The following is a 27108-nucleotide window of genomic DNA, read 5'->3' on the forward strand; positions in this document are numbered from 1 at the left end:
TAGAACATTTCGGGAGCTCCAGCTGTAACTGAGCCAAACACACCAGAAGAGCTTCTCCTCTGGGGGCAGAGCAAAGCCTTTGGAATTTTGAGGCAATCCCATCCCTATACGGCATTTATGTCCCTTTTTCAGTAGCTCCGTGGTACGCTTTTTTGACAACAACCGTCCGGGACGAGCTTCCCACTGCAGCAAGGACATCGCTGCTGCCCTTGTGCCGTGTCCGCGGTGCCTGGTGCCGGGAACGCAGCGGGACACAGCGACGCGGGAGCCGGGAGCGGGATAAGGGACGCGGGAGGGGCGGGGCGAGGTCGGGAGCGGGGCGGGATCCTGGGATGGGAGCGGGGCGGGGCCGGGAGCGGGGCGGGATCCCGGCATGGGATCTGGGGCGGGGCCGGGGGCTGGGCGGATCCCGGGCGCGAGGCCGGCGCAGTCCGGCGCGGCGATTGGCGCTGGTTTTCCCGCGTGACGCCGCGCCGGGCGGTGATTGGCTGCGGCGCCGCCCTGCGCGGGCGTGGCCGCGGCGGCGACGGGCGATGGGGCCATGGCGCCGGGCAGCGCGCAGGGAGCGCCGGCCGCCGGCAGGTACGTGCACGGTCCCCGCCCTCACGCCGCCCGCGCTGCCCCGGGGCCGCCGCCGCGGGGACCGGGCTCTGCAGGGGCCGGGGCGCCGTCCCTCCCCGTGTGCGGCCTGCGCGGGACGCGCGGCGGGCGCGGCGGCGCCGCCGGCACTGAGGGGGCCGGGGGTCGTCGCGGGCGGCCGCCGGCCAGTGATGGCGCCTTGTGGTTGCTTCCCCCGGCAGGAGCGGGCCCGGGATGGACGGCGGAGGCCCGGCGGCGCACATCGTGTGCATGGTGTCGGACTTCTTCTACCCCAACATGGGGGGCGTGGAGAGCCACGTGTACCAGCTGTCACAGTGCCTCATCGAGCGCGGCCACAAGGTGCTGGTGGTCACCCACGCCTACGGGCACCGCAAGGGCGTCCGCTACCTCACCAGCGGGCTGAAAGTCTACTACCTGCCCCTGAAGGTGATGTACAACCAGTCCACGGCCACGACGCTCTTCCACAGCCTGCCCTTGCTCAGGTACATCTTCGTGCGGGAGCGGGTGACCATCGTGCACGCCCACAGCTCCTTCTCGGCCATGGCCCACGACGCCCTGTTCCACGCCAAGACCATGGGGCTGCGCACCGTGTTCACCGACCACTCCCTCTTCGGCTTCGCCGATGTCAGCTCGGTGCTGACCAACAAGCTGCTGACGGTGTCCCTGTGTGACACCAACCACATCATCTGCGTCTCCTACACCAGTAAGGAGAACACGGTGTTGCGGGCAGCCTTAGACCCTCGGATAGTCTCTGTCATCCCCAACGCTGTGGATCCCACTGACTTCACTCCAGACCCCTCCAGGAGGGATGACAGTACAATAACAATTGTGGTTGTCAGCAGACTTGTTTACAGAAAAGGTAATGGGGAGTCAAATGTAAGCTTGTTTTGGTTTTCTTTCTTTGGAGAGGTCTCGGTCAGGTACCACTTTATCTCTGGTATGGATGGAATTTGCATTGGGAGTGGTGAGGTGACTGTTCCAAGCTTTTGTGTTTGTGAACTAAAGAAGAAGAAATGTACATTGTTTTTGTACATGGTGGGTTCAGAGGTGTGTTTCCTTTGTAATACTGAAGAGACCAAAAACTTTGGTCAGTTTGTGAAATGGAACGTTTGGCTTGTATTGGACATAAGATTAAGGGCCTAATCTATATATTCTGTTAGAAATCTTTTAATTGTTTATTATTTAATCAAATGACAGTAGCTTAAGTGATTTTTTCAATTTTTTTCTCCTATGAGGTCCCAAGTTGTGTTTTTTTTCATATTGTTGTAGACAGTAGTTTAACTGTCTTCAGGAGATTTTTTTCACTTCTGCTCCTGTATATAGTAGTAGATGTGGGCTACATCATGAGAAGTTCTGAAATCAAATACAATAATGGCTTCCCCTAAATTTTCTACTCTTAGGTATTGATTTGCTTAGTGGTATAATTCCTGAGCTCTGTCAGAAATATCCAGAGTTACATTTCTTAGTTGGAGGAGAAGGACCAAAACGAATCGTACTGGAAGAAGTCCGGGAGAGATACCAGCTACATGACAGGTTGGTTCTGACCCTTCAAGGTACTTCAGGGGTGGGGACCTGCCTGCCTCCCTCCTTCCCAGATAAACCCCAAAGCTTGAGGCTGGAGGCCTAAAGGCAAGGGAGATAAACCAGACACTGAAGACTTTGGGAGCTGGACTATGGTCCAGCAAGTTAATTCATATTTCTATGAATAGGCCCTGAATGAGCCTTCAAGTTGACTTAGATATAAATTTATCATGCCCCTCTCTGCAACCATGATGCTTGGATCTCATGGCATCAAGTGTTAACAGCTCATTTGTGCCATTGCAGGTCATGATGACTAGATGACTGCTAGTAATTTATTATTTCAGTGTGAAACTCTTCAGCATAGTGCTTGTCTCATATGTGTTCTTGTGGTGCTACAAACATGTTCCCTGGTGCTACCATGTTACCAGAATGTTGCCATGATACAGATGTATTTCCATTGGGTTTTTTTGATCAAGAGCGGTTTCATATTCTCAATTGTTAATTTTATTTTCTAGGGTTTTTTGTTGCCTGTTTTGTGCTTTAGTCAGTGATTTCCCCAACTAAAGTTGTCAGTATCATTCTCATTTTACTCTTGATTGTTTTCCAATATCTCTTCAAGATGATAGGTCCTGATCATTGTATCTTAAAAATTTTTTGCCCTTGTCAGACTCTGATTTGTCAGACCTCACATTGAAAATTCAGATAATGCATTTGACAAATCTTAATTATTAACTGAATGAAGCCATTTTTTCTTGCAGAACTAGAAGTTTCAGTAGCAATGTTCTGGAGGTAAATATTATTAAAACAGCAACTTCTCCCACCAGCTTTATTTTCAGAAGTTTCTTTCAGTGTAACAACAAAAAAGCAGGATCTTCTATTTCTCCATTGCTGGAAAAATTTAGAGAAAACTAAACCAAGGTGCCTATCTTTGTTCTCTCACTATATAAGTGTGAACCATTGGTACCTTTTTCAGAATATGTGGCATTATTATGTTCCAAATCTGGTGTTTATCTCTCGGGTTTTTTTGTGTTTTTTTTTTCTTCTCGTATCCAGGGTGCGTCTTCTAGGAGGCTTGGAACACCAGGATGTCAGAAATGTCCTGGTCCAGGGGCACATTTTTCTCAACACTTCCCTTACTGAGGCCTTTTGCATGGCTATTGTGGAGGCAGCAAGCTGTGGTTTACAGGTAAAAAAAATAAATCTCATTATCTAGCATGTATCCATTTTAAACAGATTTCACAATGAAATAATATGTGCTTATCACATTGATTTCATCTGAGGCTCTGTCTTGACAGGGGTAAGCAAATGTTATCCCCATTTACAGATCTCTTGGAAGCTGAGACAGAAGGGTTAAATCCAAGAAGAATTTTGTGTAGAATTTGCAATAACATGTAGATCTGCTCTCAGTTCTCTGAAGTAGCCAAAATACTGTTTTGTTTGTACTCCTTTACGGAGTTTTGGGGTAGTTGATGTTCACAAGGGTTTACTTCGAAGGGAGCTGTAGAAAAATTGCCTTCCTGTGTAGGGATTCAAGATAAGTTGGAGAGAGAGAGAACAGTAAAAGCCCTGACTAATTTACAACTCAGAAAGAAGTTGAGTCAGTAGCCATAAAGAATTAAAGTTTCACAATAAAAGATAAAGGAACCTTATTGAGAAGACAGGCTGATAAGAGTACCTGATTTACAGTAAGTATAGCAAATGGGAGTGACTTCAATTTTTTCTTTATTTCAGTATCCTTTGACAGCAGTTACTACCTAGTTGTAGTTATTCTCTTGCCATCTCTTCTCTAGAGGTGAGGAAGTTCTGCAGTTTCTTATTGCCCAATGTTTAGAAATTATTGCACAATGTGAGTCTTCGTAATTTCTTATTTCCCTTTAAAAATAATAATTCAGATTAATATAAATAAATTTTTGCAAGTGTTCAGTAACCTAGGAAACTGAAATTTCAAGTATGTGGTAAAATTATCCTCTGCAAGTAGAGGTAACAGATTTTTTGAGATACTGTGGAAGAAATGTCCAAAATCAGGTTACACGGGTTTAGTTGTGTATTGTGGCATACACCTTCAGGAAAGGTCTCATAATCACTCATTAGACCTGTCTAGTTAGTTTTCTGTTTTATCAGGGCACCAAAGAATCATTCTGGACAATGTTGAAGGTAATCTGCTATGCTTTGTCTTCTCTGGGGTTCACACCTTTAGTTCTAGTTCAGGTCAAGTTCCCAAACCATGATATTTTCCTATTCTTTTAAATAGCTGCATCTAAACAATGTAATAGCATTGCCATCAGACAGTTTCATTTTTTATGTTGCATGTGTGCCATTTCTTTTGTTTGTTTCAAAGGTGGTAAGCACAAGAGTTGGTGGGATTCCAGAGGTACTTCCAGAAAATCTCATCATTTTGTGTGAGCCCTCTGTGAAATCTTTGTGTGATGGACTAGAAAAAGCTATTGCCCAGCTCAGATCAGGAACTCTGCCATCTCCAGAAACTGTTCATAATGAAGTAAAGACTTTTTATACGTGGAGGAATGTAGCAGAGAGAACTGAGAAAGTATGTATAATCACTTCTTTTAAATTCTCTGAAATTAAATTTCTGAAACAATTCTTGCTTTGAAATATTGCTATGCACATTCACGTGTAATATTCCAGTGTAATTTTTCAGCATGTTTCCTCTCAAACATAAATGGTTTTAAAAGGTCCAGAAAATGCTTTTTTTTTTCCCCAAATACATTCCTGGATGTGTTTGCTATTTGTATTTTCTAACATGCCATAATTGCTGGTACATATCTTGAAGAAAAGCCTAGATCATCAGTTAGATTTCTACTCTATTTGTTCAAGTCTTGACATGAAGTAACTTTTCTGGCATAACTGGAAAATGTGCTGCTGAGGTGTATGACAAGGTAAGAACAGTTCATGGCAAAGCTTTGCCATGTGCCAACAAGTAGTTTAAAATTATGAGTAGTTCAATGCTGGAAGGCTGAACAGAGCTGAGTTTACATAAGCTGCGGTTGTAATGAAAATTTATTTTCATAATTTTGAAGTTATATTTTAGATCTAGAGCTGCACTTCAGTAGAAAAACTCTGCCTTCAGTGAAGAATGTTGGCTGCAGTAATGTTACAAACACCTGTGGAGCTGTGTCACTTCTGCCTTCACCTCCTGTGTTTTAGGAAGGAGAGAGTGGCTGAACCCCATGCCTCTTACTTAGATCGTACTGCACTCAATTATATATATCTTACAAGCCTCCTTGAAGTGCCATGTACAACCAGTTTATAATTTTTAAATGCCATCCATATAATTCATTTTATGATTTTGTAACTGCAGGCAACATTTGAATTGCAGAGTTTTTACAGACGTTAGCCTAGATTTGAGTTTGCTTTATATAGCCTTTTCTTAAAAAAACCCACCAATACTTCATGAAGGAAAATGGTCATAGAATTGGTAGAAGTATGCATAGATCTTAAATTGTACAGAAGATAGTTGTTTTTGTTTTCAAATTAAGTTACCTGTAGAATGGAGTCTGTAGCATTCTTAAGGAAGTAACTGTGTCCTTCAAGCCTTTTTGGAGTGGTTTGTAGTTGGATGTGGTTGACATGTATAATAAGTCACTAGTAGCAAATATTTACTTCGTGCAGTAATTGAACTACTGTTTCTTTAAACAAAAATCAGGAGCCTATTAAGATTTGGTTCATTGTTCAAATACAGAGATTTGGAATAGTGCCAAACTCACCTATGAGTTCATCCATCATTGTGTTTAAAATCTAGTAATTGCATGTTCGAGCTCTTCCTGGGACTGATGTGAATATGAGATTAGAATCCATTCAATCCATTAAAACCTCCAGCCCTTTCAGTGTAATATTACATGAGAGACAAATTATGCAGCCTTCCTAGTTAACGAAATACTTCTGAAGTGTGTAAAAGAAGAGAATGTTTCATATTTCTCCTTAATGAATGAATGAAATATCTAGAACAAGACTCATAAATCAGCACTTAGGATCTGGAAAGCTTTTTGGGGGTCAATATTTGTCCCATCTGGTAGCTAAGACTAGATCATTTATTTTGTGCGGTGATGGTAAAGTACTACCTGATTTTTGAGGTAGAATCAATGCATTTTTAAGATGTTACTTTCTGTCTCCTCTCTGTTCAGGTGTATGACAGAGTTGCAGATGAAGTGGTTTTACCAATGAAGGAGCGACTTGACAGACTAATGACTCACTGTGGTCCAGTGACTGGGTGTATTTTTGCTTTTTTTGCTGTTCTGAACTTCCTTCTCTTGACATTTCTGAGGTGGATGACTCCAGATTCCATTATTGATGTTGCAATAGATGCTACAGGACCTAAGGGTGCATGGACTAAACAGTATTTTTTTGGAAAAAAGAGAAGAGTTAAAGAAGAACTTCCAAACTCCTAAATTGCTCAAGTGGAGAGGGAAGAACATGTCAGTCATTAAAGGTTCTAATGCTTGCTGACAGAGACATTACTCTTAAATCTCTTCAGTTTCTTTCTGAAGTTCTTGGAAAGAAACTTAGTTCAATGTGCTACCTCAATTTAGGATGATGTTCTTAGTTCAGTTTTGGATTCATGCAAATCTATGGGCATCTCTTTTGCACTGAAAGCTGGGAGGAGAATATGTGGTTTTATATATGTCAGAAGCCTTGGAAACAAAAATACAAGATTTTCCTTGATAACTTGAACATTGCAGAAAGGGACTTAAGTGTTTGGGAAAGCAAAACACAACAATTGTTAGCTTAATGTAGTTCCTGCTAATCCCTGATATTTACTGTGATTTTTATTTTAAGACCTCTTTCAACATAATTAAAAGCTCAACAAAATACACCTTTTTTCTCCTAAGATGAAAATGGCACTTGAAATTAGTCATAAAGTCCATTACCATGTAAATTTCAGACACTTAGTTCTAGCAGTTGTGACACAGTGACAGTTTTGCCTGCCTAGCAATATTATTTTGAAGTTCCTCCCTAGTCAGAGTTGCACATTCTGTTGCTAAATCAACATTCCATAATGATTTTCTGCTATTTTCAGAGGTGCTAATTTTTTCCTGTTTTCTTACACGTGTGAAAGTGATGTAAAGCTTATAGTGATTTTTGGGTTTTGCTTTTGTTTTTTGGTACATAGGGGAAGAAATAGTATTATTTAGAGATAATACAGCCTTTAGAAACATCTCAGGCCTGAAAACTTCCAGCTGTCTGTGCCAAAGTGTGGAGTAACACGTGTGTGAGAGAGCGAAAACTGTGAAGGGCTTAACAAGCACGCTTGTGCTTACCTGCTCTCTCCCACCTCCCACCCATCCATCCCTCTTCCCCCCCACCTCTTTCTCCTTCCCCTTACTTATGACCAAAGTGGCATTTCAGTCCATCTCTGGGAGGGACAGCATTCAGGGTGAGTGATTTCACCTCACCCACATCAGAGACACTGGCTGGCAGGTGCTGCATGTGAAATCTTGGGAAGGTATCCCTTAAGTGGAAATAACATGCTGTGCTTTTCATGGAGAGACAGAGAGAAGGGGCAGCTGTGAGGAGTCTGATGTGTACGTGGGGCAGGAGGCAGCACAGCATTGTGCCAATGGGTGTGAGAAGAGGTGTTTGTTTCATTTGTGTCAGCCACCTCTAAAATTGCCCCTTGTCTGATGCACTGGGTTAGTTTCTTTTTTCAAGCATCACTAATGATGATAAGCTTCCGATTTTATGACTCTGGAGTATTGTGTGCTGTGGGACACTGTATTAATATTAAAACTGTGCAATATGAAAACACTGTTTCCAAACCCTTGAAGAGTAGTATTTAACACACTACTTCTGCCAAATTCATGTTGTTTGGGTAGAGATGTAATTACACAAGCATTTTATAATTTCCTTGAACGTATTTTCATGAAACACAAAGATAATGTAAATAATTGCCATATATAAAGTCTATTTTCTTTTACTAGGATTTTTAGCCTTTGATATGTAACATACAGCGAGTAATATTACAATTTGAGTTTTTGAAACTCTGCATTAAAAGCAGAAGTAATCTAAAATGGTGCCACAAGTTTTAAGGATAGAATGAAGCTAATATTCTACTTTTCTAAGTTATTCTTTTTTTTTTTTAATATTGTTCAAGCATTGAAATTTCTAACAACCTTTTGAAAATACTGATTGCCACTCCAGGGAAATGTTATATATATATGTGTGTGTGTAATTTTAGTAATACTTTGTTCTCTTTTAGTTCTATTTGGTTTCCTGTAACATCTGCAAACACAAAAGGATTACGTGTATCTATTCAAAATAAGTTTTCTTTTGTGGAACATTGTGTATTTATGAGTAACATAATAAAACCTTGTTATAGTCTTGTTTACAAGACAAATGTAAAGTTTATCTAGGGGTTTATTTACCTTTCCATAAAGAATGGATACATTTCATTAATATGTGGGAGGATATAATTAGAAAATACAGAACTACAAACCATAATGCTGCTTTTCACCACTGGTTGTTGGAGTTCCTATGAGAATGTTTTTTAATTATCTTCTTTTTGTACAAGCTGCCATACAAACTTAACCCATAACTGGTTTCTCAAATAACACCACTTGTATTGTGCAGAACTTTGTGGGAATGGTTTGCTCACTGGCCTTGGGGTAAAGGATGGAGTGGAGTAAAGGATGATGCCACAGAAACATTTACAGTTTTACAAAATATCAGTGGGTAACAGGAAAAAGGTTAAATAAAATAAGCAGGATACTAGAAAAAAATTACTGAGATAATGAGTGTGGTTAGAAATTAATAAAATAACTTGTTTAAAAAAAATAAAATGTTTCAGTTGTGCTTGCAGGTAACATTCAATTGTTGTGAAATACCAGGGAAATGTTAGGAAGGGGAGAGTGATGCTAATTAAGCAAGGTCTTGCACAGAGTAGAGCCTCTGCTGTGTAGGAGGAGCAGGAAGACCTGTATAGAATGTCCCCCTCCCAAACTGCAATGAAATTCCATCCCCAGGCACAAGGAGGAATGTTGTTTCCAATACATGGTGTGCAGACATTGTGAATCAAGGTATTGAAAATTGTAGGTTAAACCATACAATACACCCTACAAGCATCAAGTAAAGTATAGATATAAGATTAGTCTTTCAGACTGTGTTTTAGTGGGTGTGGATGTATCTGTAAGAAGGTAACTACTGTAATTTACTTGGTTTGTGGTCAAGTTTTTCTGCATCTGTTTATATTTTTTCCCTTTTTGATATTTATTTCTCTTTGCTAGTCCCTTTTTTCATATATGCTTAGGCTTTTAAAAATTAATTGTAAAAGTCTTTCTGGTGCTTTCTGCTTCAGTAAAATACAGACTTTATGTAAATAGATAAAAGAATAATCAATTTCGAAATGGTTTAATATTTTGATTTTTTTAAAATTAAAAGTATTTCAATATTTTTAGTGTTTAATTGCTATCATTAAACTACTCTCATGATATTTGCTGTGCATCATGACATTCAGTAGTATCTTGACTTCCACAGTTTTCCCTAATGACTTGAACATTGACAGAGATAAAAGGTGGATACTTTTTAAGGGAATAAAACTAATGAGAGGATGTGGCAAAGTGTCTGAATTTATTATTTTACCAAAGTTACACATTTTTCTTGTAAACCTGGCAGGTAGATAAGGTTGCTTTCAGATCTTGACATGCTTCAACACTGTCACAACTCTAGAGATGCTACTTGTGCAGGATTCATTGAACTTTAACTGTGTGTGACTGCTTGTCTTGTGCATGCAGGTTCTTCAAGCCGCTTGTTTAAGCAGGAGGGGCTGGTTCCCTGGGAACACAGGCACTGGCTGCTGCTGGAATTTGCTGTCCTCCTGCCCAGGCAGCAGCAGGTGTTTCAATAACCAGGCCCTACCCGGTGAGATGGGTGGCAGATAGGTGAGATCACCCCCACATTGGCTTGAGAGCAGCCAGTGAGTCACTCTCACATCTCTTTTTAAAAGGAGTGTTGTAAGTGTGCTGACCCACTGATGCAAATAAGGCAAGGCTTGTGTGGGAAGTAGTGTCATATATTAGGTCAAACTGATAGAAGTAGCCAGGCTCTGTATGGACTCCTTTGTTCTCATCTCTTCTGTTTGAGTGTTTGACTCCTTTTTTTTTCCCAGTTGCCTAACTTTGATTGAATACATTGGATACTCTAATCCCGACTAAATAGACCAATACCTCTTTAAGTCAATGTGTCTTTAAGATAGACCAATACCTCTTTGAAGTTCTTTGAGATGAGCATTCCTCATCTCTTTATTTCCTTGCCAAATTCTTCGGGTCACATCTGATACTTCTCCCTAGAAGCTGGATAAAGTTAAGGTGAAACTTACTGAAAATGAGTTATTTTCTAAACTGGATTGCCCTTTTTTTCCTGCTTATTCCTTGCATGTGTGTAAACTAGCATGTATAAACATTACTTTTTGAGTTTTTTGGAGGATCTAGCTAAACTACTTCTATTTACCATCTCATGACAATTTTTTGAAGGATTACTATACTTTTTTGATATTTTGATTTAACAATTTAGTAATTATCCTAGAGTTAAGGAAGAGTGATTCATGCAGTAGTTTGGGCATCTTGCAGAAATCAGTGAGGTCTGTTTTTTCTTGACTTGTTCACTCAAGTCTATTGATGGAGTTGCATAATACACCTTGCTCAGCTCACAGCAATGATGCTCAAAAGAGCAAGGGAGAGCGACGACAATCCTGTGTCTGCACTGTCATTGCTCTTGTGTTCTGCCTGTTCTCACGCCTACACCATGTTGCTCATCTCTCTAGTTACAAAAATACCAGAGATTTCTGAGTGATCACACCCAATCTTGCTGTTGTCTTCCTGACTACCACCCTCACTACTATTCATACTTTCTACCATGCTGTTCAGCTGTCTTCCCAATGATAATTTTCTTTTACATCCACTGCATTAATTTTCCTAGTGCTCTTGTACACTAAGAGCAGATTAGGAGATTACACAAGTTTTTCTCAAATGACTCACTGAATAATTTAACTGAAAATCTTTATTTGTCTTGTTCTGAAGCCAGGAGGGTGATTTTGCTGCTACACAAATAGAGTTAGTCCTTCTGGGAGAGTCATGTTCCAGTGACTGCTTCCAAGCAGTCAAGCTTTCCTGTGGTTTTCTAGAGCACTTGGAGAGCTCTTTGGTATTATTCCATTAGGGATAAAAGAATTTCAGTGGCAATCACCTGATTTTCAGTTTCTTGTATTTTTCTGAGTTTTATGGACAGGTACAATTCTGCATACCATCTTGTAGGCTGATTGTGAAAGAAATCAATGATTTTCCAACCAAAAGCCTGGTTTTCTGTTTTTTCTCTTAAAAGGTGCTCTTCCTTCTTGCTTGTCTCCTGTTGAGAGCCAGATTTGTAAATCCTACATGAGAAAGATTTCTCCATTATTCAGGCTGACTTTACTTTGTAACGGTCTTAATATTTTTTTATGTGTTCTTTTTCTCTGCATCCAACATTTTGTTCTTTACAGCTTTTACTATTCCTCTGGCTCCAGGAGGAATGTTTTCATTATCTCAGATTTTTCTGGGCTGACCATTCTGGTTTTTGGTCCACCTTTGTTTGCTAATTTCTCCTCTGTTTTTTAGCTGAGCAGAATTAACTGCCAATAAACCAATATTTTGGTTTTTCTGTGATTCTTTAACTGAACTTTTCTTGTCCTGTAATCCATATCTTCAGCTATCTTGTTATGTGGCAAACTGTATTAAAGTGATTAAAAAGAAGAAGTTTTCCTCTTTTGGATTCATAAGTATTATAATTTCTTCAGGTATTTAAAATTACTGTGTAAGGAAAGGTGGATGTAATACTTTTGTAAGGGGTTAAATTATGTAAGAATGTAATAACTTGGTTTTATTCAGAATTTTAGAAAAATTGTTTCACTTGAGAAAATTGCTTGGAGTGTTATATCTCTGCACATATTTTATACAGCATTTTAGTGCACCTGGGAGGGCTGAGTACCAAAGACAGCAAGGTACTAAACCAGCTGTATTGCTATAAACCAAAAGAAATTACATCTAAAATGCCCAGAGAAATAATTTGCTATATAATTTCCGTGTGCATATCCACCATCTCTTTGAGATCTCTAAGAGAGGAATTATCCTGCTCTTTTCCTTGACAGATGTTGGAATTGAAGGCTAAGAGAACCTGGGCAAAGAGGGCAATCAAGTGAGAATTAAATCCTCCTCCTGTGGTACATATAGGAAAACAGGAATAAGCAAAAGTTTAAAATGAAAAGAGATGGAATGTTAATAAATTCAAATAAATACATGCAGAAAAACCCCTTTGTTCTCTATGGAAAGCCATGTGCCTTCAAAAAAAAAGGCAGTTAAAGAAAGGGTGCATCCTGTTCAATTTCAAATATTACACCTTTGAATTAATGGAGGATAATGTAAAAATATTTCTGAAACAGACAATGCTGTTTGCAAGAGATATCAATGGACACCATTCTTTATCCCTGAGTAATGGAAAAAAAATGATATATTATGTGTTTCTTTTTGTGCAATTTCAATGCATTTTTCTCCTCCTAAAATAACTTTGACTTCCTAGCCCTGGCTTTGGCCACGTGAATTTATTTCAAATTCTTTCATGTTAATGCTTTTCTTTTATATGTTTGCCTTTGTTCTGTATCTGAGTGCCAGCAAGGCCTGTTCTCTAGATGGAAAAGACAGAAAAGTATTCTTTTTGCAGCATCTCTGAACAATTTCTGCAACTTTATCTATGCAGTCTTTGTAAACGGAACTGCTACCTTTAAGAATAAATCTAATGTGGATGTATAGGCTTTCAGGTGGTATGGAGAGCATCTGTCTGAAAATTTATTCTCATTTATGTAGATTTGGAAAGGACTTTCTCATTTGTTTACTCTATGCAGGGATGTTCAAAATATCTTATCCTTGATATTATTTAGCATCAAACACCTCATACCAAATAAAACCAGGATGTATTTTTGGTAACTGAGGAACAGCAGGTCCTGAAGGGTTTAAAATAGATGACATATGATACCAAGAATAGCCCAGTGCAACTTAGCCAACCTGAGAAACTATTCAAAGAGCAAACCAAAATGGAGGGCACTTCTATACTCCATTCTTTCACTAACATTTATTTTGCCATTTTTGCTTTGTTTTGCTTCAAGCTTTTAATTAAGATTTCCTTGGCTTTGCTGACCCATTTCTATATTGTTAAAGGCAACAGAAAAGAAGCTGCCAGGATAGCAGAAGAGATCTATGGAATAGTCCCAGGTAAAGTAAAAATATGGACTCTAACATTTAAATGTTTATTTACCACATTTTTGTAACTTGAGGATTTAAATCAGTGAGTCGCCATGAAATGAGGGATTTTTTGCTAAATGCAGGGGTAAATGTTTAACCTGAAGTGCTTCCCATTTCTGGGGTCTTTGCAGTGTCAGTATGTGTTGGCATGGCTTAGGTGTGCAAAATATGAGACTCCAACAATTACCCAGCTAGAATGAGGACAGCATTTGGTCAATGCACTATGGTAAATAAAAATACTCTTTTCAGTACAAGGTGGTTACAGATTGTTTTACTAAACATCCAGTTTTGCTGCCAGAGAATATTTAGGGAAAAGTTTTAGCATGTTGATTTTCAGAAAGGAGATACTAGGAGGATATAACTAATGACTTTATGAATCCAAGCAAAGAAGCCTTGTTTTGTTAAATCAGATGATAAAAATGAATGCAGCTAAAATTGTTCTGAAAAATACACAGCACAAGAATACGTTGTATTTCATAGGTTACTCATGGTTTTGTTTTTTTCAAGTGATTTTAGTCCTTCAGATCATAATAATGAATAGGCATGTGCTTGCATTCCTGTTAATTCCACTAATTAAAATGACATGGTATTTTCAATTTACTGCTAATGAGGGCTTATTTTCCTAGCTGCAGATTCTGATCAGCATTGTGACATCACACATTTCTGTGTGACTCATTTGTTGGGCACTTGCTTTGTGACTGTGCCATCATGAACAGGCACAGGAATGGCATCAGAGCACAGATGGTGTGGGGTGGCCACACAAAGCAGGGAGATTAACATCTGGCCAAGAGAAATACTGCAGCCAAGCATTTTTGACAAAGCCTTTATGAAGCCTGTATATATACAGGCATGTCTTGGTTATTAATTTATTTTTTATTCTCTAGAATATAATTCCAGTCATTTGTTACTGTCATTTTTTTCCAAGCACCTTTATGCAATCATAATCTGACACGTGGTGAGCAGCAGTTTTTCCTTCAAGCTTTTCCTTCAGGTTCTTATTGAGGTGCCTTGGAATTCAGCAGGCTGTAACATATTTTTATCTGCAAGTTGCCATTTGCAGAAAGTCATTAAGGATAATCTTACAAAATGTGAGATCATGTGATGTTGTTGCTGGGGCACTATATCATATTACAGCCAGAGCTTCACAACCTTTTCTCTTTGCAGTGAAGTAGCACAGCAGCAGCAGGGCTGGATAATTTATCTGTAGGCATTTGAAAGAGCACTTTCAGTCATGTCACTCCCAGCTGAGCAGGGGAGAAATGCTCCATATGGGAACTATATTTGCCACACGTTTCAGGGAGGTAGGTTGTGGTGGGAGTGTGCAGAGTGAGTGTTGTCCTGAGGCTGTGTGTGCACACACATGCATTGGAAATGCCCTGGAAATGCATGTGAGAGCACGCACTGCACGAGCTATACTCTGCATTAAAGGTTAAATAAGGCCCTGGAGCTCTGTTTGAGTAACTCCTGAATCTTCCTGCTGTGTGAGGGCTCTGGGCTTTGTCACTTGCAATGTCTTCTGGCTTTCTGAACTGAGCTTGCCTGTTTTAGTCGCCAGCGTGATGAGAGGTGTGGGGTATTTGGGGGGTTTTCAGGATGGCGTTTTTTGGTCCCTACTTGGTGCCTGTTTCTGTCATTTTGACTGATGTGTCATTCATAGCCTCGCTATATATTGTGCCAGGTGGTATTTCCATGCCAATTTCCTGCCTTAGGAGCCCAGGAAGTGCTCTGTAAATAAATGGAAACAAAAGTAATTACTTTTGTTTCCATTTATTAAAAAGTAACTCCAAGAGCTGAAGTGCATCCTGGTCCTTGGGTAACAAAAGGAGACTCCTTCAGCTAAGGGCAAAACCTCTGCTGTATCCTTGGCCTCAAGTCCCCATGGATGTGTCCATGCCTCTCATTGATTTCTCCCTGCCTTGGGTAGCATGTGAAATGGAGATAAATCACCCTTTCCATTCTCTCTGGTGTGTGGCATAGCTGAAAAAATTAAACAGGACAAGGGTTTCAGATCCAGTGCCCATGGGTTTGCTGTACAACAGAGCATGAATGCAAACACTGGTATTGCCTCTGTCCTGTGGCACTGGAAATGCAGCTGGCCTTTGGAGAAACACTTACTACACGCTGTGTCACAGGATGGTTATGAATTTTAACATAGGACAAGTAAATTTGCTCTCTATTTGAGTGGCAGGGATTTAACCTGAGCTGAATGTCTATGCCTGTAGGTAGTAGCTAGGCTAAAGAATTATTTTTCTTGGCTCATAAATAGATTAGGATAAGAAAAAGGGCAAGCAAGCCTACGTGAAGGAGTCTGAACAGTTCAGCATCTCAAAATTATTAAACAAGAAAAGTAAAGCCCTCAGGCAGAATTTGTTTTTCCATGTATTTTCTGAAATATTTCAGTGAAGAGAATGATTAAACCTGTTACATGGTAGTCTGAGAGGGAGGATGTTATTTATGAAATTGTCAGTTCAGGAAATAAAACTGCCAAGGACATGCCAGAATTCATTTGATGGACAAGTCAACCCTACTATGAGGCTCTTAACAAAGTGTCAGAGAAGCTGGGATGCAATTTGTGACAAGAGCTCCCGAGGAAAGGTGGAGGCTGATACAGTTTTGAGTAGGAGAATTGCAGGGTTCTGAAGTCTCCATGTGAGACCCAGCAGCACTAAACTCGTGATCTTTGATGAAACATGTTTTTAGCTGTTCATTTAAAAGTCCTGCCAAGAAGCTTTTGCTTAGATCCCTTAGTGAGCAGCCAGCTTTCTCAGGATTGCTGATCCCTCAGCTGCTCTGCTGAAATTAATTCATCAAACAGTTCCACCCCTAAGCCCACATTGATTTCAGTCCTGATCTGCATTTACACGTGGCTGTGCTTCCCCTGTCCTCCCAAGATGTGCTTTTGCTGCATCCCTGAATTAGCTCCATGCATTTGCTGTTTCAGGCAGCTGGGCAGACCGGTCCCCTCTCCATGATGCTGCCTTCCAGGGACGCCTTCTCTCTCTGAAAACCTTGATTGCACAGGTAAAAGCCCACAGGGAAAGGAAAGGCTGGGAAGCAAGGTGGTTTCACATGAATTGCATTTATGGGCTGGTGAGCTGGTAATAGACTGCAACAGGGCATAAGAAATATGGCTGTATGAATAATATATCAGCACAAACACCTCTGGGCATGTTTTGGTTTGCTCAGTTAATAAGCTGGGGACAAGCCTGGGACAAAGACTATCGCAGCTTGCAGCTTGCTGTATAATAAATAATGATCCTTGTGCTCTTTCTCAATGATGAACCATGCAACCAGGCTTGAGAATAAGGACAATAAATATATAAATGTAGGCTATTAGAAAAAACCAAAAAGTAAAAGACATGCCTTATAAAAGGCATCTTGCCTTTTATAGTCAGCCTAAACCCTCTGCTCCAAAAAGAACCGAAAATTCAGGCAAAAGGAAGAGAGGAGGAGGAGGGAATACATGGGAAGGAAAATAAGCTGGATATGAAAAGACTTTATGGTTCTTTGTGCTCTGCCAATCATCTTCCTTACTACCTTTGCTTAAACTCAGTGTCCTCATCTAGCACAAATAGGTTACTGTCCCCCTCTCCTTCTTGCCCCCAAGGCAACTGCAGGGAAATTAATTCCCTGGCTGTAAAGATTTTGACTTGGCTATCAGATTTTATAGTCAAAGTAAATAATTACTAGCAGAGGTCAGATCTCTAATGGACAACATCCTCCAGGAGTGGAGCTGCCAGTGTGAAAGCCTCCTCTCCAGACATCTCTTGAGGCACGGCTGCAGCTAAAAAAGAATGCTGTTTACAGACAGTATTTGCCCTCCCATTTTCTGATCCCTCTTTCCTTCACCTGCTGACATAAAGTGATTTTTATGGAAAAGGAAGTGATGGAGGTTAGAGATCAAAATAAAGAGGCTTTATTCATTTAGGGATTTGATGGTTTTCTGACCCCTCTATCTCCATTTATGCTGACCTTACACCACTTGCTTCGTGGAGCACCCAGTGTTGTGGCTGTTCACCAGATGCCCTGGTTATGCACTGCTCATGGTTGTGCACTGAGGAAGCACCCACTGGTGTGGTTATATCATTTAGTTAATCCACTGTTTCTCCTTTTCCTGAAGACATTTAATTTTGGGAGTAAAAGATGAAGGTCCTTGCTGATGAAAAGAGATCAAGGCAGCAATGTCTGTAGAGCCTGAACTGGAGCTGAGTCGCCACAGATTGATAAATGCAGGGATGAAGCTGTTCATGGAGCAGCATAATCATTGCTCATTGCTTTCTATATAGTTACGCTACTAGCCTGAAATGAAGTATGGGACTGTACTTGAGTGTCTGTGGGACACTCAGAAGTCTCTACTGCAGCACCACAGCTTTCAAGAAAGCCACTGAGGCTGTGCCTGCACAGGGAATGCCTGGTCACAGGGAGGTGATGTAGTGCTGTCGTTTTCAAATGGCTCAAGAACTCATCAATGCCTTTTTCAATGGCTGAAAAAAGATTTTGAATTTTCATGTACATTGAAAACAAGGTTTATCATGAGTGATGTTTGGCAAACAGCCATTGTAAGATCTACAACTTATTCTTCATTTTGTAATGGAAGGAATTGCTGGTTTTCCAAGATACCAGTGCTTATTCTGTCACTTGATATGACTGAGTTTTATGTGTTAAAAATATATAAAAATGTATATATGAATAATGATTGAGAATAGGTCTCCTTATTAGGAGTCTCTAGAAGAAATTAATCTTGAAGGAATATGCTGATCACAAAGTATGAAACCACCACACAATTAGAAAATGGAATAATCTCTATTTTTTCAAGGTTTTGTCTTTTCCCCTAGCACCATTGTAATGCATGAGAAATTTTACCGACAACTTTTACATTAATAATATTTTCACATGACTGAAAAAGATTGTTTTTCTATCATGTAATGCTTAGCCTGAAGTGTTTACAGTGCTGTTAATGCTCATGGTGTCAGGACTGCTGCCTTTTTTGCTGTGTGAGGTTGCTCCCAGGTTCTCCTTCCTGCCCATTGCATTGGGTACTGTGTACCAAAAAGTGCATTGCTGCCATCTCGTGAGCTGCCCTGACTATAGCACGTCAGGCAGACACCAGCAGTGCTTCAAAATATGACATCAAGCAAAAAATGGAGCTGCTTCCAGGCCTGTTCTCACACATGGCTGTAAAATTCTAATTACCAGGAGATTTAGTTGCATTCAGAGAAAAGCATGTGTAACAACTGCTTTTCCCTTTGTGAATATTTTTGGTTTGTCTTTGTGCAGGAATAGATATGGCAACTGTTAATTAGGGAAACACCTGAAATAAGGCATTCAACAGTGATCAACAGGAAATCTACAGTGATTTGTAAATCACTGTTCTTTCTTCCTGTAAAACATTTCCTGGATGGTCAGATAAGAGGAAACTGACTTGTGGGTGGGATTTGACTGATCTCTGTTGTAGGTTTACCAGGTACTTATTATCTCTGAGTGAAACACCCTTGGGTTCCCCATGTAGTGAATGAAAGAACTTTTAGGATACAATTTGTCTGCCCTACTGGAAACAGCTGCTTTAGCACGGGATGAAGCATAGCATAGGGAATCCTGTTTCCACCCATTGAACTGCTGCCAGCTCCAGCTGAGCTGCAAATACCTGTGCCAGAAGCGTGAAAAACGCCAATCACTTGTTTTTAAAAATTTAAAAAGTTTATTGATAATAAAATGGTTATGAAAATAGCAATATAATTAGAGTAATAATAATTTGGACAATTTGGATTAGGACAATATGAGACAATAGAAACAAAGAGTTACAGATGTCCAGGTGCCTTTTCTGGGCAGCACGAACCCAAAAAGGACACAGGTTAACAGAGGATTAACCCTTAAAAACAATAACCTGTTGTATATTCATACATCTCATACATGATGCATAAATTCCATTCAAATACAGGATTCTGTCTGGTCATTGTCAACTTCTTCCTCTTAATCCTAATGGCATCACCTGGCTGTGCGAGGTGGGAAGAACTTTGTTTCTTTTGATAAGGGAGCAATAAATTCTTTTTCTCTGAAAGATTTACATGTCCTGTGGCTGCTATCTCGGTGTGAGTCTTTTCTTTAGAAAAAAGTATCCTACATAGCATAGTTTCTATTTTAACATCTTGTTATAACCTAAAACTATATTTAATGCACTACTTAAGAGAATTAATACAGCATAACTTTCTAACACAACACATATAATATCTAACATATTTAATATTTGCGAAAAGCCAATCATAAAATACACATTTTTCAAAAGAAGCATCCTCATCATTCAGGGAGCTGAATCCCTCCAGCTGTAGCTCCTGGTGCAGGACTAAATAGGGAAGGAAATGCCACCCTTACAAGTTAAAGAAATGTGATGCCTTTCCTGCAATTGACAGTGCATATAAAGAGCTAGAAAAAGAAGGCATAGCTTGTGATTGCTCTCTCTTTAACCCCATCACCAGCTGTGGTTTGTGGGGACGAGAAATGACTGAACAGGACCAATGTCACCTGAGCCCTTTCCCTGACCCTCAGCCCTGCCACGGGCACCCCAGCAGCCCTGCAGGAGCTGGGCAGGGCAGGGCAGGGCTGTCCCCTCACTCCCTGCTCCTCTTGCAGGGTTTCAACGTGAACCTGCTGACCACAGACCGTGTGTCAGCTCTCCACGAGGCCTGCCTGGGTGGGCACGTGGCCTGTGCCAAGGTGCTGCTGGAAAATGGTGCCCAGGTGAGTCCTGGGGATGACTGTGGGACAGGGGCACCTGGGAACGGATGCTCCCTGCATCAGTGGGGATGTTGGATGTGCTGTCCAGGTGGCAGGGCCAAGATGCAGGTGGACATCTCAGACATGTGGAAAAACATAACAGTGTTCTGTTTCCCTGGGTGATAGATTTGTCTCCCCCTTGTGTCATCCCTTTATTCTCTTTTGTTTTCCCTTTGTGTGTGAAACATGGTCACGGTTGATGGAAAACGAATGAAAGATGCTAAGTGAAATAACCTTGAAGAAAGTAACTCACACCTTTGCCCTCCCCCTCCCCCCTCAGCAGTGATCACTGGAATTACATCTGGTTTTCTATGGGAAGGTTTGGGAGTCTCACGTAAGTAAAAATGGATGTGCTTGAAGCAATGAAACATTTTATCTGCTGATAAAATAACAATTCCCACAGCTGGACATAAGGCAGAGTACATGTTCACAATAGAGACTAAGGAATGGGTGAAATATATAAGGATATTTTTATGTCAGCTGGGTTTTCAAGTAAAATTCATATGGCAAGAAACTAAGCAGCACCAAAACAGTCAAGAGGCTTCCAGTGCCTCCAGCAGCTTCAGTCACACCTGCCTGATGGCGCTGAGAGGAGCGAGGCTGGTGGAAATTTTACAAATTGGCATGTGCTTGCATAATCCATTACTCCTCTCCAGTGGGCCACAGAGTTAAAGACATACAAATTTGCTTTGTAAATTGGCCCTGAGGGCTTTCTACGTCGTTAAACACAGCATAAACAGGGGTATGGTGTGATTCCTGGGCTGTTTTCTGCAAGGCCAGGAGTTGGACTCCATGATGCAACTGATCACTTCCAACTCAGTTGTGATTCTGTGGTCTACAGCTCTGCTGTCCCAATGGAGAATGGCAATAGTGGTTCTCGCCAGGTCTTTACATCAGAAGTTGGGGAAGAAAATTTCTGGTTTGCATAGACACACATGCATATCAACTCCTTCAAGCTCCTTTTCTGTTTGGGATTATGTTTCTACAAAAATTTCTTGTGCTGGAAATGTGTTTTCCGATGAAAGTGTTAAACAGAAAATAAATGTTTTCATTTAAAAAGCAAAGCCATTTTCATTTGAGGGTGTTCCACCTTGAAGCTGGTGCAAACTAAACAATCTTGAAGATACTCAGCTGCTTCACATTAAAAAAAAGAGAAAAAATAAAAATTGCATTTTTTAGCAGCTCCAGCAGGAGCATTCAGAGCAGGCAGGGTTTCTGCCTTATGGCACTAACTATCTGGGAAGGAGGGCAGACATAAAAGGAGAATGTTCTATATGTTATGCCACAACATATAACTCAGAAAGTTGTAAATAAATTAATACCTGCAATTAAACAAGGCGAGAGTCTCACTCTGGTGCAGGTCTGGTGTGCACAGGAGGCGTGTTGCAAGGGCATTCCTGTTAAACAGGATGATCCCGAGTGTGTGTTATCCCACTGCAGGTGAATGCAGCCACCATCGACGGGCTGACTCCGCTGTTCAACGCCTGCTGCAGCGGCAGCGCAGCCTGTGTCAGCATGCTGCTGGAATTCGGGGCCAAGGCACAGCTGGGCAACCACCTGCCCTCACCCATCCACGAAGCAGCCAAGAGAGGTGAGAGAGGTGATGTTCTGGGTGTGAAGGGTGTGAGAGAAGCCAACAATAACTACGTGGTAAATGCGGCTTTTGTCGTTCACTAAGCATTTAAAAGAAGATTCTTTCCATATCATTACAGATAAACAGGCTTGGCTTTTTCTCAGCTCTTGTGCCTCACAGTTGTACCTGGGTGTGTTCTGCTCTGCAGCAATTCAGTGACAGCTCTTCCCTCCACAGGCCACAGGGAGTGCATGGAGACCCTCCTGGCCCATGAGGTGGACATTGACCAAGAAGACCCACAGCATGGGAGCCCTCTCTACATGGCCTGCATGTACCAGAGAACAGAATGTGTCAAGAAGCTTTTGGAACTAGGTACACCTGGAAAAGGGGCTGGGGGAGAGCTGTGGTGGTGTGAGCCAATGCTGCTGGTCTCCCTGAGCTGTCTCTCTACTTAAAACATCATGGGTCATTTCCACAAGAGTTGTTTGGGAGCCTGGCTCTGTCAGACTCATTTGAGGCCATTAAAAATTTCCCCTGTATTGATAAAGAAATTACGATTTCCTAAGTGAAAAGTCTTTCTAATTAGACTCCCTGAGTATATCTGAATGTGAAAACAGAATTTTAGTTTTCTAGCATGGCAACAGAAAGCACAGAAAATGCTGGCTGAAATTACTGACCAAAATCAACTCTTGCTTAACTTAGCAGTTTATCAGAACCATTAACTTCACCTCCTCCTCAGAGGATGATGAGAGCAGCAGTAAAGCTGCTTGGAAGAATAATCACTGCAGGTCCAGGCACAGGCTATGATCTAACATAAATTTTTGCTGTCAGTGTGCATTAGCTGACTTACACCTGCTCAAAGTGTGGCCCTGCTGTGCCCAGCCAGCCTGGGACAAGCATTTTGCTTGCTATGCTCCCAGACTTATTACAATGAGATACCTAAAGGTTTTGGGGGCAATTCAATTAACATAATCAGTTATGTTAGTTGCCATTAGCAACTGTAAAGAACACATGGTAGGCTTTGAACATGTTTTGGGTTGAAGGTCAGGCTGCTCAATCCTGAGCATTGCAGACAGGGTTTGGTGGCCCAGAGCACTCTGCTGGAGCAGCTGTTGGACCTGCAGAGCTTGGCACAGCTGCTGGTGAGAGATCCTGTGTGCCATCCATCCCCCTCATCTGGTGAGGCTCCTGGTGGAAACCAGCCTGTGTGGTGCAGGTTCAGACAGTCCTTGCTGCCCACCAGATCTAACCAGGAGCTTTGTTCACCCAAGGAGCCAACGTGAACGTGGGGAAGCGACTGGACACCCCCCTGCACGCGGCAGCGAGGAAATCCAGCGTGGAGATTGTTGTCCTGCTGACAGACTATGGTGCTGACCCAAAATGCAGAAATGCTGACCTCAAACGTGCCCTGGATCTTGCCACACCCCACAGCAAAGTGGAGCAGGCACTTCTGCTTCGAGAAGGTAATGGTTTCATTTCTTCTCCTTTTTTAAGTAAAGCAGTATTTGTATCCTTTACCTAAGTATATTTTCTTAATTGCTTTTATAAGTAATGCTCTACATGCATTCTCTTACCTTCTCTGCTGCCTTCAAACCTCCAACTCATAACACAGAAATCTGTTTTGTTGCTATATCTGCTACCTGGTGCTATGGTTTTAGCAGGTAAATCAGTCAGTTATTCTGTGCTTTCTTTTCCTATCTACTGAAGGAAAATCATATGCATTTACCTACTGGCACTCCTGATGTTAAAAACTACCATGAAAGTTTATTAATAAATAGTATTTTGGTACCATCATCCAGTGTTCAGCCTTGCACCATGGCTCAATGGGTGAGTGTGTCCTCAGCTGCCAGAAGAAAGCAGAGCTCTTTGCCAGGTGACTCCTCAGCTTCACAGCTCTTCCATGTGATTTATGGGGCTGCAATCCCAGCACAGACCAGTGTGGATATTTTCAGTTTAGCTGAAGAAAGAACAGAGACAATTTTTCTCTGGGAAACTTAGAGAAAAAAATTAAAACTTTATTATTTTTCTTTTTGTAACCGTTGTTTATAAATATAGTTCTCAAAGTGCAGTATTCATAGTTCACCAATAGTATGAGAAGTTTTTTCTTTGGGACCAATCAAGTCTCACCTTAGCGAGTCACATTATAAAAAGCCCACTACCTTCATTAAATTACCTTCTAATTCAGCTTCTAAAAACAAGAGTCTTTTCTTCTGTCCCCAACTTAACAACATCAGGCCAGCACTTTGCTGTTTACCTCCAGGCTTCCCGCAATTAATTCTCCTTCCAGTTTACTGGGAGAAACCTCTGAGCAGAATTAAATCAGGATCTTGTGCTGTTTTCACCTACACAACATTTGGCAGAACTTGATGCATCCAAGAGCAATATCCCTGTGCTCTGGGCTTGCTGAATTAGCTCCCCCCTCCTCTAATCTCTGTTTCCCAGCTCACTGGTACCCTCTTAGCTGGTCTGTGTCCCCTGAGGCTCTTCTGCCTCGGAGGGTGAATGGTGCTCCCCCCATGCAGGGCCTCCCACCTTCCTGAGCCTGCTCACAACCCACCAGGGACCAAAGCATGATGTGCACAAAAAGCCCAACTCCAAACAGCTCTTGCATGGTAAATTAATAAATGTCACTGTTGCACACAGGCTTTGTCACGACCCTCTGAACACAGGTGGGCTTTATGGAAGAAACAAAACATTGGCTTAATACCCTTCTGTCCTGTTCCCTTTCTGCATGACATTTCATGCAGAGCTTTAATTTGTCATGTCTAAAACCTTCTGGGAGGAATTTTGTTTGAATGCTTCTCACCTTGTGTGACTCCTGTTCCCATACCTGAGTTGCTCAGAGCTCAGTGGCAGACTGTGGCAGCAAAGGCAGTGCTGCCAAGTGTCCTGCTGCCATTGCCCTGCGTGAATCAGAGTTGGTGCAGATAAAGAAATATCATAATATTGATAATTTTCTCTTCTTGAACTTTCCTTTTGATTTCCATGCTCAGCTTGTCACCCTCTTCTCCCTTACAGTCAGAAAGGCTCTAAAGGCATTTCAGTTCCAGCTGACTCTTAGTTTTTCAGGCAGGAAGTTTCCTCAGTTTCTTCACCTTTGGTCCCACTTTCAGATATTTTGCTGTGCTTAACATGCAACTACTCTTTTCCCCTACTTCTGTGTTTTCTGAGGTCCTTCTGAAATAAGTACCCTGGGCTGAAGAGTTTTCTCTACCCCTAACTTCTCCACTGAGGTTACTTACATGGCTGCCTTTAATTTCTCCTCTCACTAGCTATTAAGTGATGTGAAATACAAAATGTGTCTGTTTTCCTAAGTGCTTTAGAAGATGGTAGTTTCTTTCTTCACTTCCAGTGACAGTTGTACAAAAGTTCTTTCTTATATATCCCACATTTTTCTATTAATTTCTTCTCAGAGGGGACATTATCAGCCTGTTTAAGCTCCTAAATTTTCCTGTGGCAAAAGCACAGATTATAAAGTTTACTGCGAGATATAAGCACAGGCCTTTAAGCCCACACCTCTACCTGTTACTTGTCAAACTCTGCAGTGATTGATACTGTTTGGACAGAAACTGGAGTGGAAGGGCAAGAGAGGGTTCAAAAACTGGGCACCTCTGGGCAGGTGTAAAGGCTGCACCTGGAGCAGCTGTGGCAGGAGGAAAATGAAGGGGAGGCAGGGACACTTTCACTAGCAGGGTGCATTTGCATGTGCAAGCTGCAGTTGCAGAAGCAATGGGGCCTCATATCCAGAGGGTTTGTGCCTGGCATGCCCCTCACCTGCTCTGTGGTGGGGACAGCTCCTGGTCATCCTACAGGGAAAACCCTGGGGCAGCTCCCCTCTGGGCAGCACTGTGCCAGCCACTGCCCAGGATGAGTCCTCTGACAGCTTTCCAACCACTGGACCTCTGATGTGTAACAGGAGTTCTCACATGCAGCAAGGGAAGGGCAAAAAGACTTCACATCTTCTCATCTTGGTTTTTTGTTGTTGCTTCGTTTTTTCTTTCTTTTTTTTTTTATCTTAAATGTCTTTTTGAAAAAAAATGAAGATATTCTATTTTTGAGACATTTCTACAAAATTTTTCCCTTCAGTCAGATTTAGCTAAAATTCGATGTCACAGAAAGAAATGTTTTGAGGGGCATTGGTGGACTGACTGACAAACATAAATATTCTGAGACTGTGGTCATGTAAAAAGGCATAGTTGCAGATACTACTGGTGCAGATATCTGCTGAGACACTAGTAGTTGGAAAAAACATGTTCTGTATATATGAACAATTAACTGTACTTATCCTTTATCCTCACAAAACTGCTGGGGGTTCTCTTATATCCTGAGCAGGGACTCTGCATTCCAGAGCTCTCTCTCTCACCAATGCAGATACTTTTTCAGGTGTTTGCTCAAGAAAAGATGCCAAACAGCCTAACTGTGCATTCAGAAAAAAGTGTTTGCTGCTCATAGTTTTCAAATTGCTGAACCAACTCTGACAACACAACTGTAATACAAACAATAATGTACCTAACTCTCCCTGACCTCAGCAAGTCATTATGTAGTGCTTGGGGTGAGTTGCAAATCTTGCTGGTGTTTGCTGCTTTGACTCATACTGCTGGTTGGTTTGAGGGTGCTTATCCTTGCCTTTTATCTCCCCAGGTCCTGCCAGCCTGGCCCAGCTGTGCAGGTTGTGCATCAGAAGGCACCTGGGCCGGTCGTGCCTCTGCTCAGTCCCCAAGCTGCACCTGCCTGAGCCACTGGAGAATTTCCTCCTGCATCGATAAGTCTGACTGCCTTAGACTGGGAAAGAAAGAGGAACAAATGCTTTTTTACTCCAAGTTTGTTATATCAAAGAAAAAAAAAATCAAAGGCATCATTTGCTGTCTTCTGTGGCTACCAAACTTTGGCTGCTATGTGACAGTGAAAATTGGAAACACCTTTTCACAGGCAGTGAGTGGTATCATGGATGCAGTTCCCTCACAATCTATTGCCACATGGACTCACACCAGCCTGAGAAGTTCTAGTACATAACCAGCTCACTTGGCACGGGTTTGTAGGTGCAAATGCACACGTCCACTCACCCACTTACACACAGAGATTTCCCCTGCAGTTGGGGCTATATTTATTTGTGCAATATCTGTGCAGCTTCTTCCCTTTGTCTATCCAATCTCAATGTCAAAATCAAGGCAGTGAATATTTTTCTTCTATTATTATGTGAAAATGAAACCTTTCAGTAATGGACATCAGGCGTATACAATATACTGCACATCTTTTATCAGCTTTGATTTTGCATCCCTTCATCTCCTTCCTATTGTCTACTGGAGCTCTATCAACTTCCAGCAGTCTCTGGCTGTCCAGCCACTGTCCATCCCTGAGCCCTGAGCA

General features: G+C 41.5%; 2 protein-coding genes across 3 annotated transcripts; both read left to right on the forward strand.

Moving 5' to 3' along the window:
• Positions 1–534: 534 nt before the first annotated feature.
• PIGA (phosphatidylinositol glycan anchor biosynthesis class A) lies at positions 535–9374 on the forward strand. The gene is made up of 6 exons (XM_030957998.1): positions 535–582; positions 801–1459; positions 2001–2133; positions 3175–3307; positions 4460–4666; positions 6261–9374. Exons 1-6 carry the CDS (start codon positions 542–544, stop codon positions 6522–6524), a joined length of 1437 nt encoding a protein of 478 aa, XP_030813858.1. The 5' UTR covers positions 535–541; the 3' UTR covers positions 6525–9374.
• Positions 9375–13174: 3800 nt separating this feature from the next.
• ASB11 (ankyrin repeat and SOCS box containing 11) lies at positions 13175–26507 on the forward strand. Of its 2 annotated transcripts, none has more exons than XM_030958009.1 (7): positions 13175–13367; positions 16339–16418; positions 20025–20132; positions 21609–21759; positions 21979–22113; positions 23013–23204; positions 26383–26507. In XM_030958009.1, exons 1-7 carry the CDS (start codon positions 13190–13192, stop codon positions 26505–26507), a joined length of 969 nt encoding a protein of 322 aa, XP_030813869.1. In that variant the 5' UTR covers positions 13175–13189. The 2 variants fall into 2 exon arrangements, with proteins under 2 accessions (XP_030813869.1, XP_030813878.1); XM_030958018.1 differs by having other exon boundaries at positions 13190–13367; positions 20076–20132.
• Positions 26508–27108: the final 601 nt, after the last annotated feature.

This window comes from Camarhynchus parvulus, chromosome 1 (genome assembly GCF_901933205.1).
Source record: "Camarhynchus parvulus chromosome 1, STF_HiC, whole genome shotgun sequence".
Lineage (NCBI taxonomy): Eukaryota > Metazoa > Chordata > Aves > Passeriformes > Thraupidae > Camarhynchus > Camarhynchus parvulus.

What these genes read in the sequence shown, in the direction of transcription:
- PIGA (XM_030957998.1), top strand. Translation starts at nt 542, where the DNA reads ATGGCGCCGGGCAGCGCGCAGGGAGCGCCGGCCGCCGGCAG. An exon ending in GGAGCGCCGGCCGCCGGCAG is followed by an intron (nt 583 to 800) that starts GTACGTGCACGG and finishes TTCCCCCGGCAG; the next exon opens with GAGCGGGCCCGGGATGGACG. An exon ending in CAGACTTGTTTACAGAAAAG is followed by an intron (nt 1,460 to 2,000) that starts GTAATGGGGAGT and finishes TTCTACTCTTAG; the next exon opens with GTATTGATTTGCTTAGTGGT.
- ASB11 (XM_030958009.1), top strand. Translation starts at nt 13,190, where the DNA reads ATGGAGGGCACTTCTATACTCCATTCTTTCACTAACATTTATTTTGCC. An exon ending in TGAAAACCTTGATTGCACAG is followed by an intron (nt 16,419 to 20,024) that starts GTAAAAGCCCAC and finishes CTCCTCTTGCAG; the next exon opens with GGTTTCAACGTGAACCTGCT. An exon ending in TGCTGGAAAATGGTGCCCAG is followed by an intron (nt 20,133 to 21,608) that starts GTGAGTCCTGGG and finishes ATCCCACTGCAG; the next exon opens with GTGAATGCAGCCACCATCGA.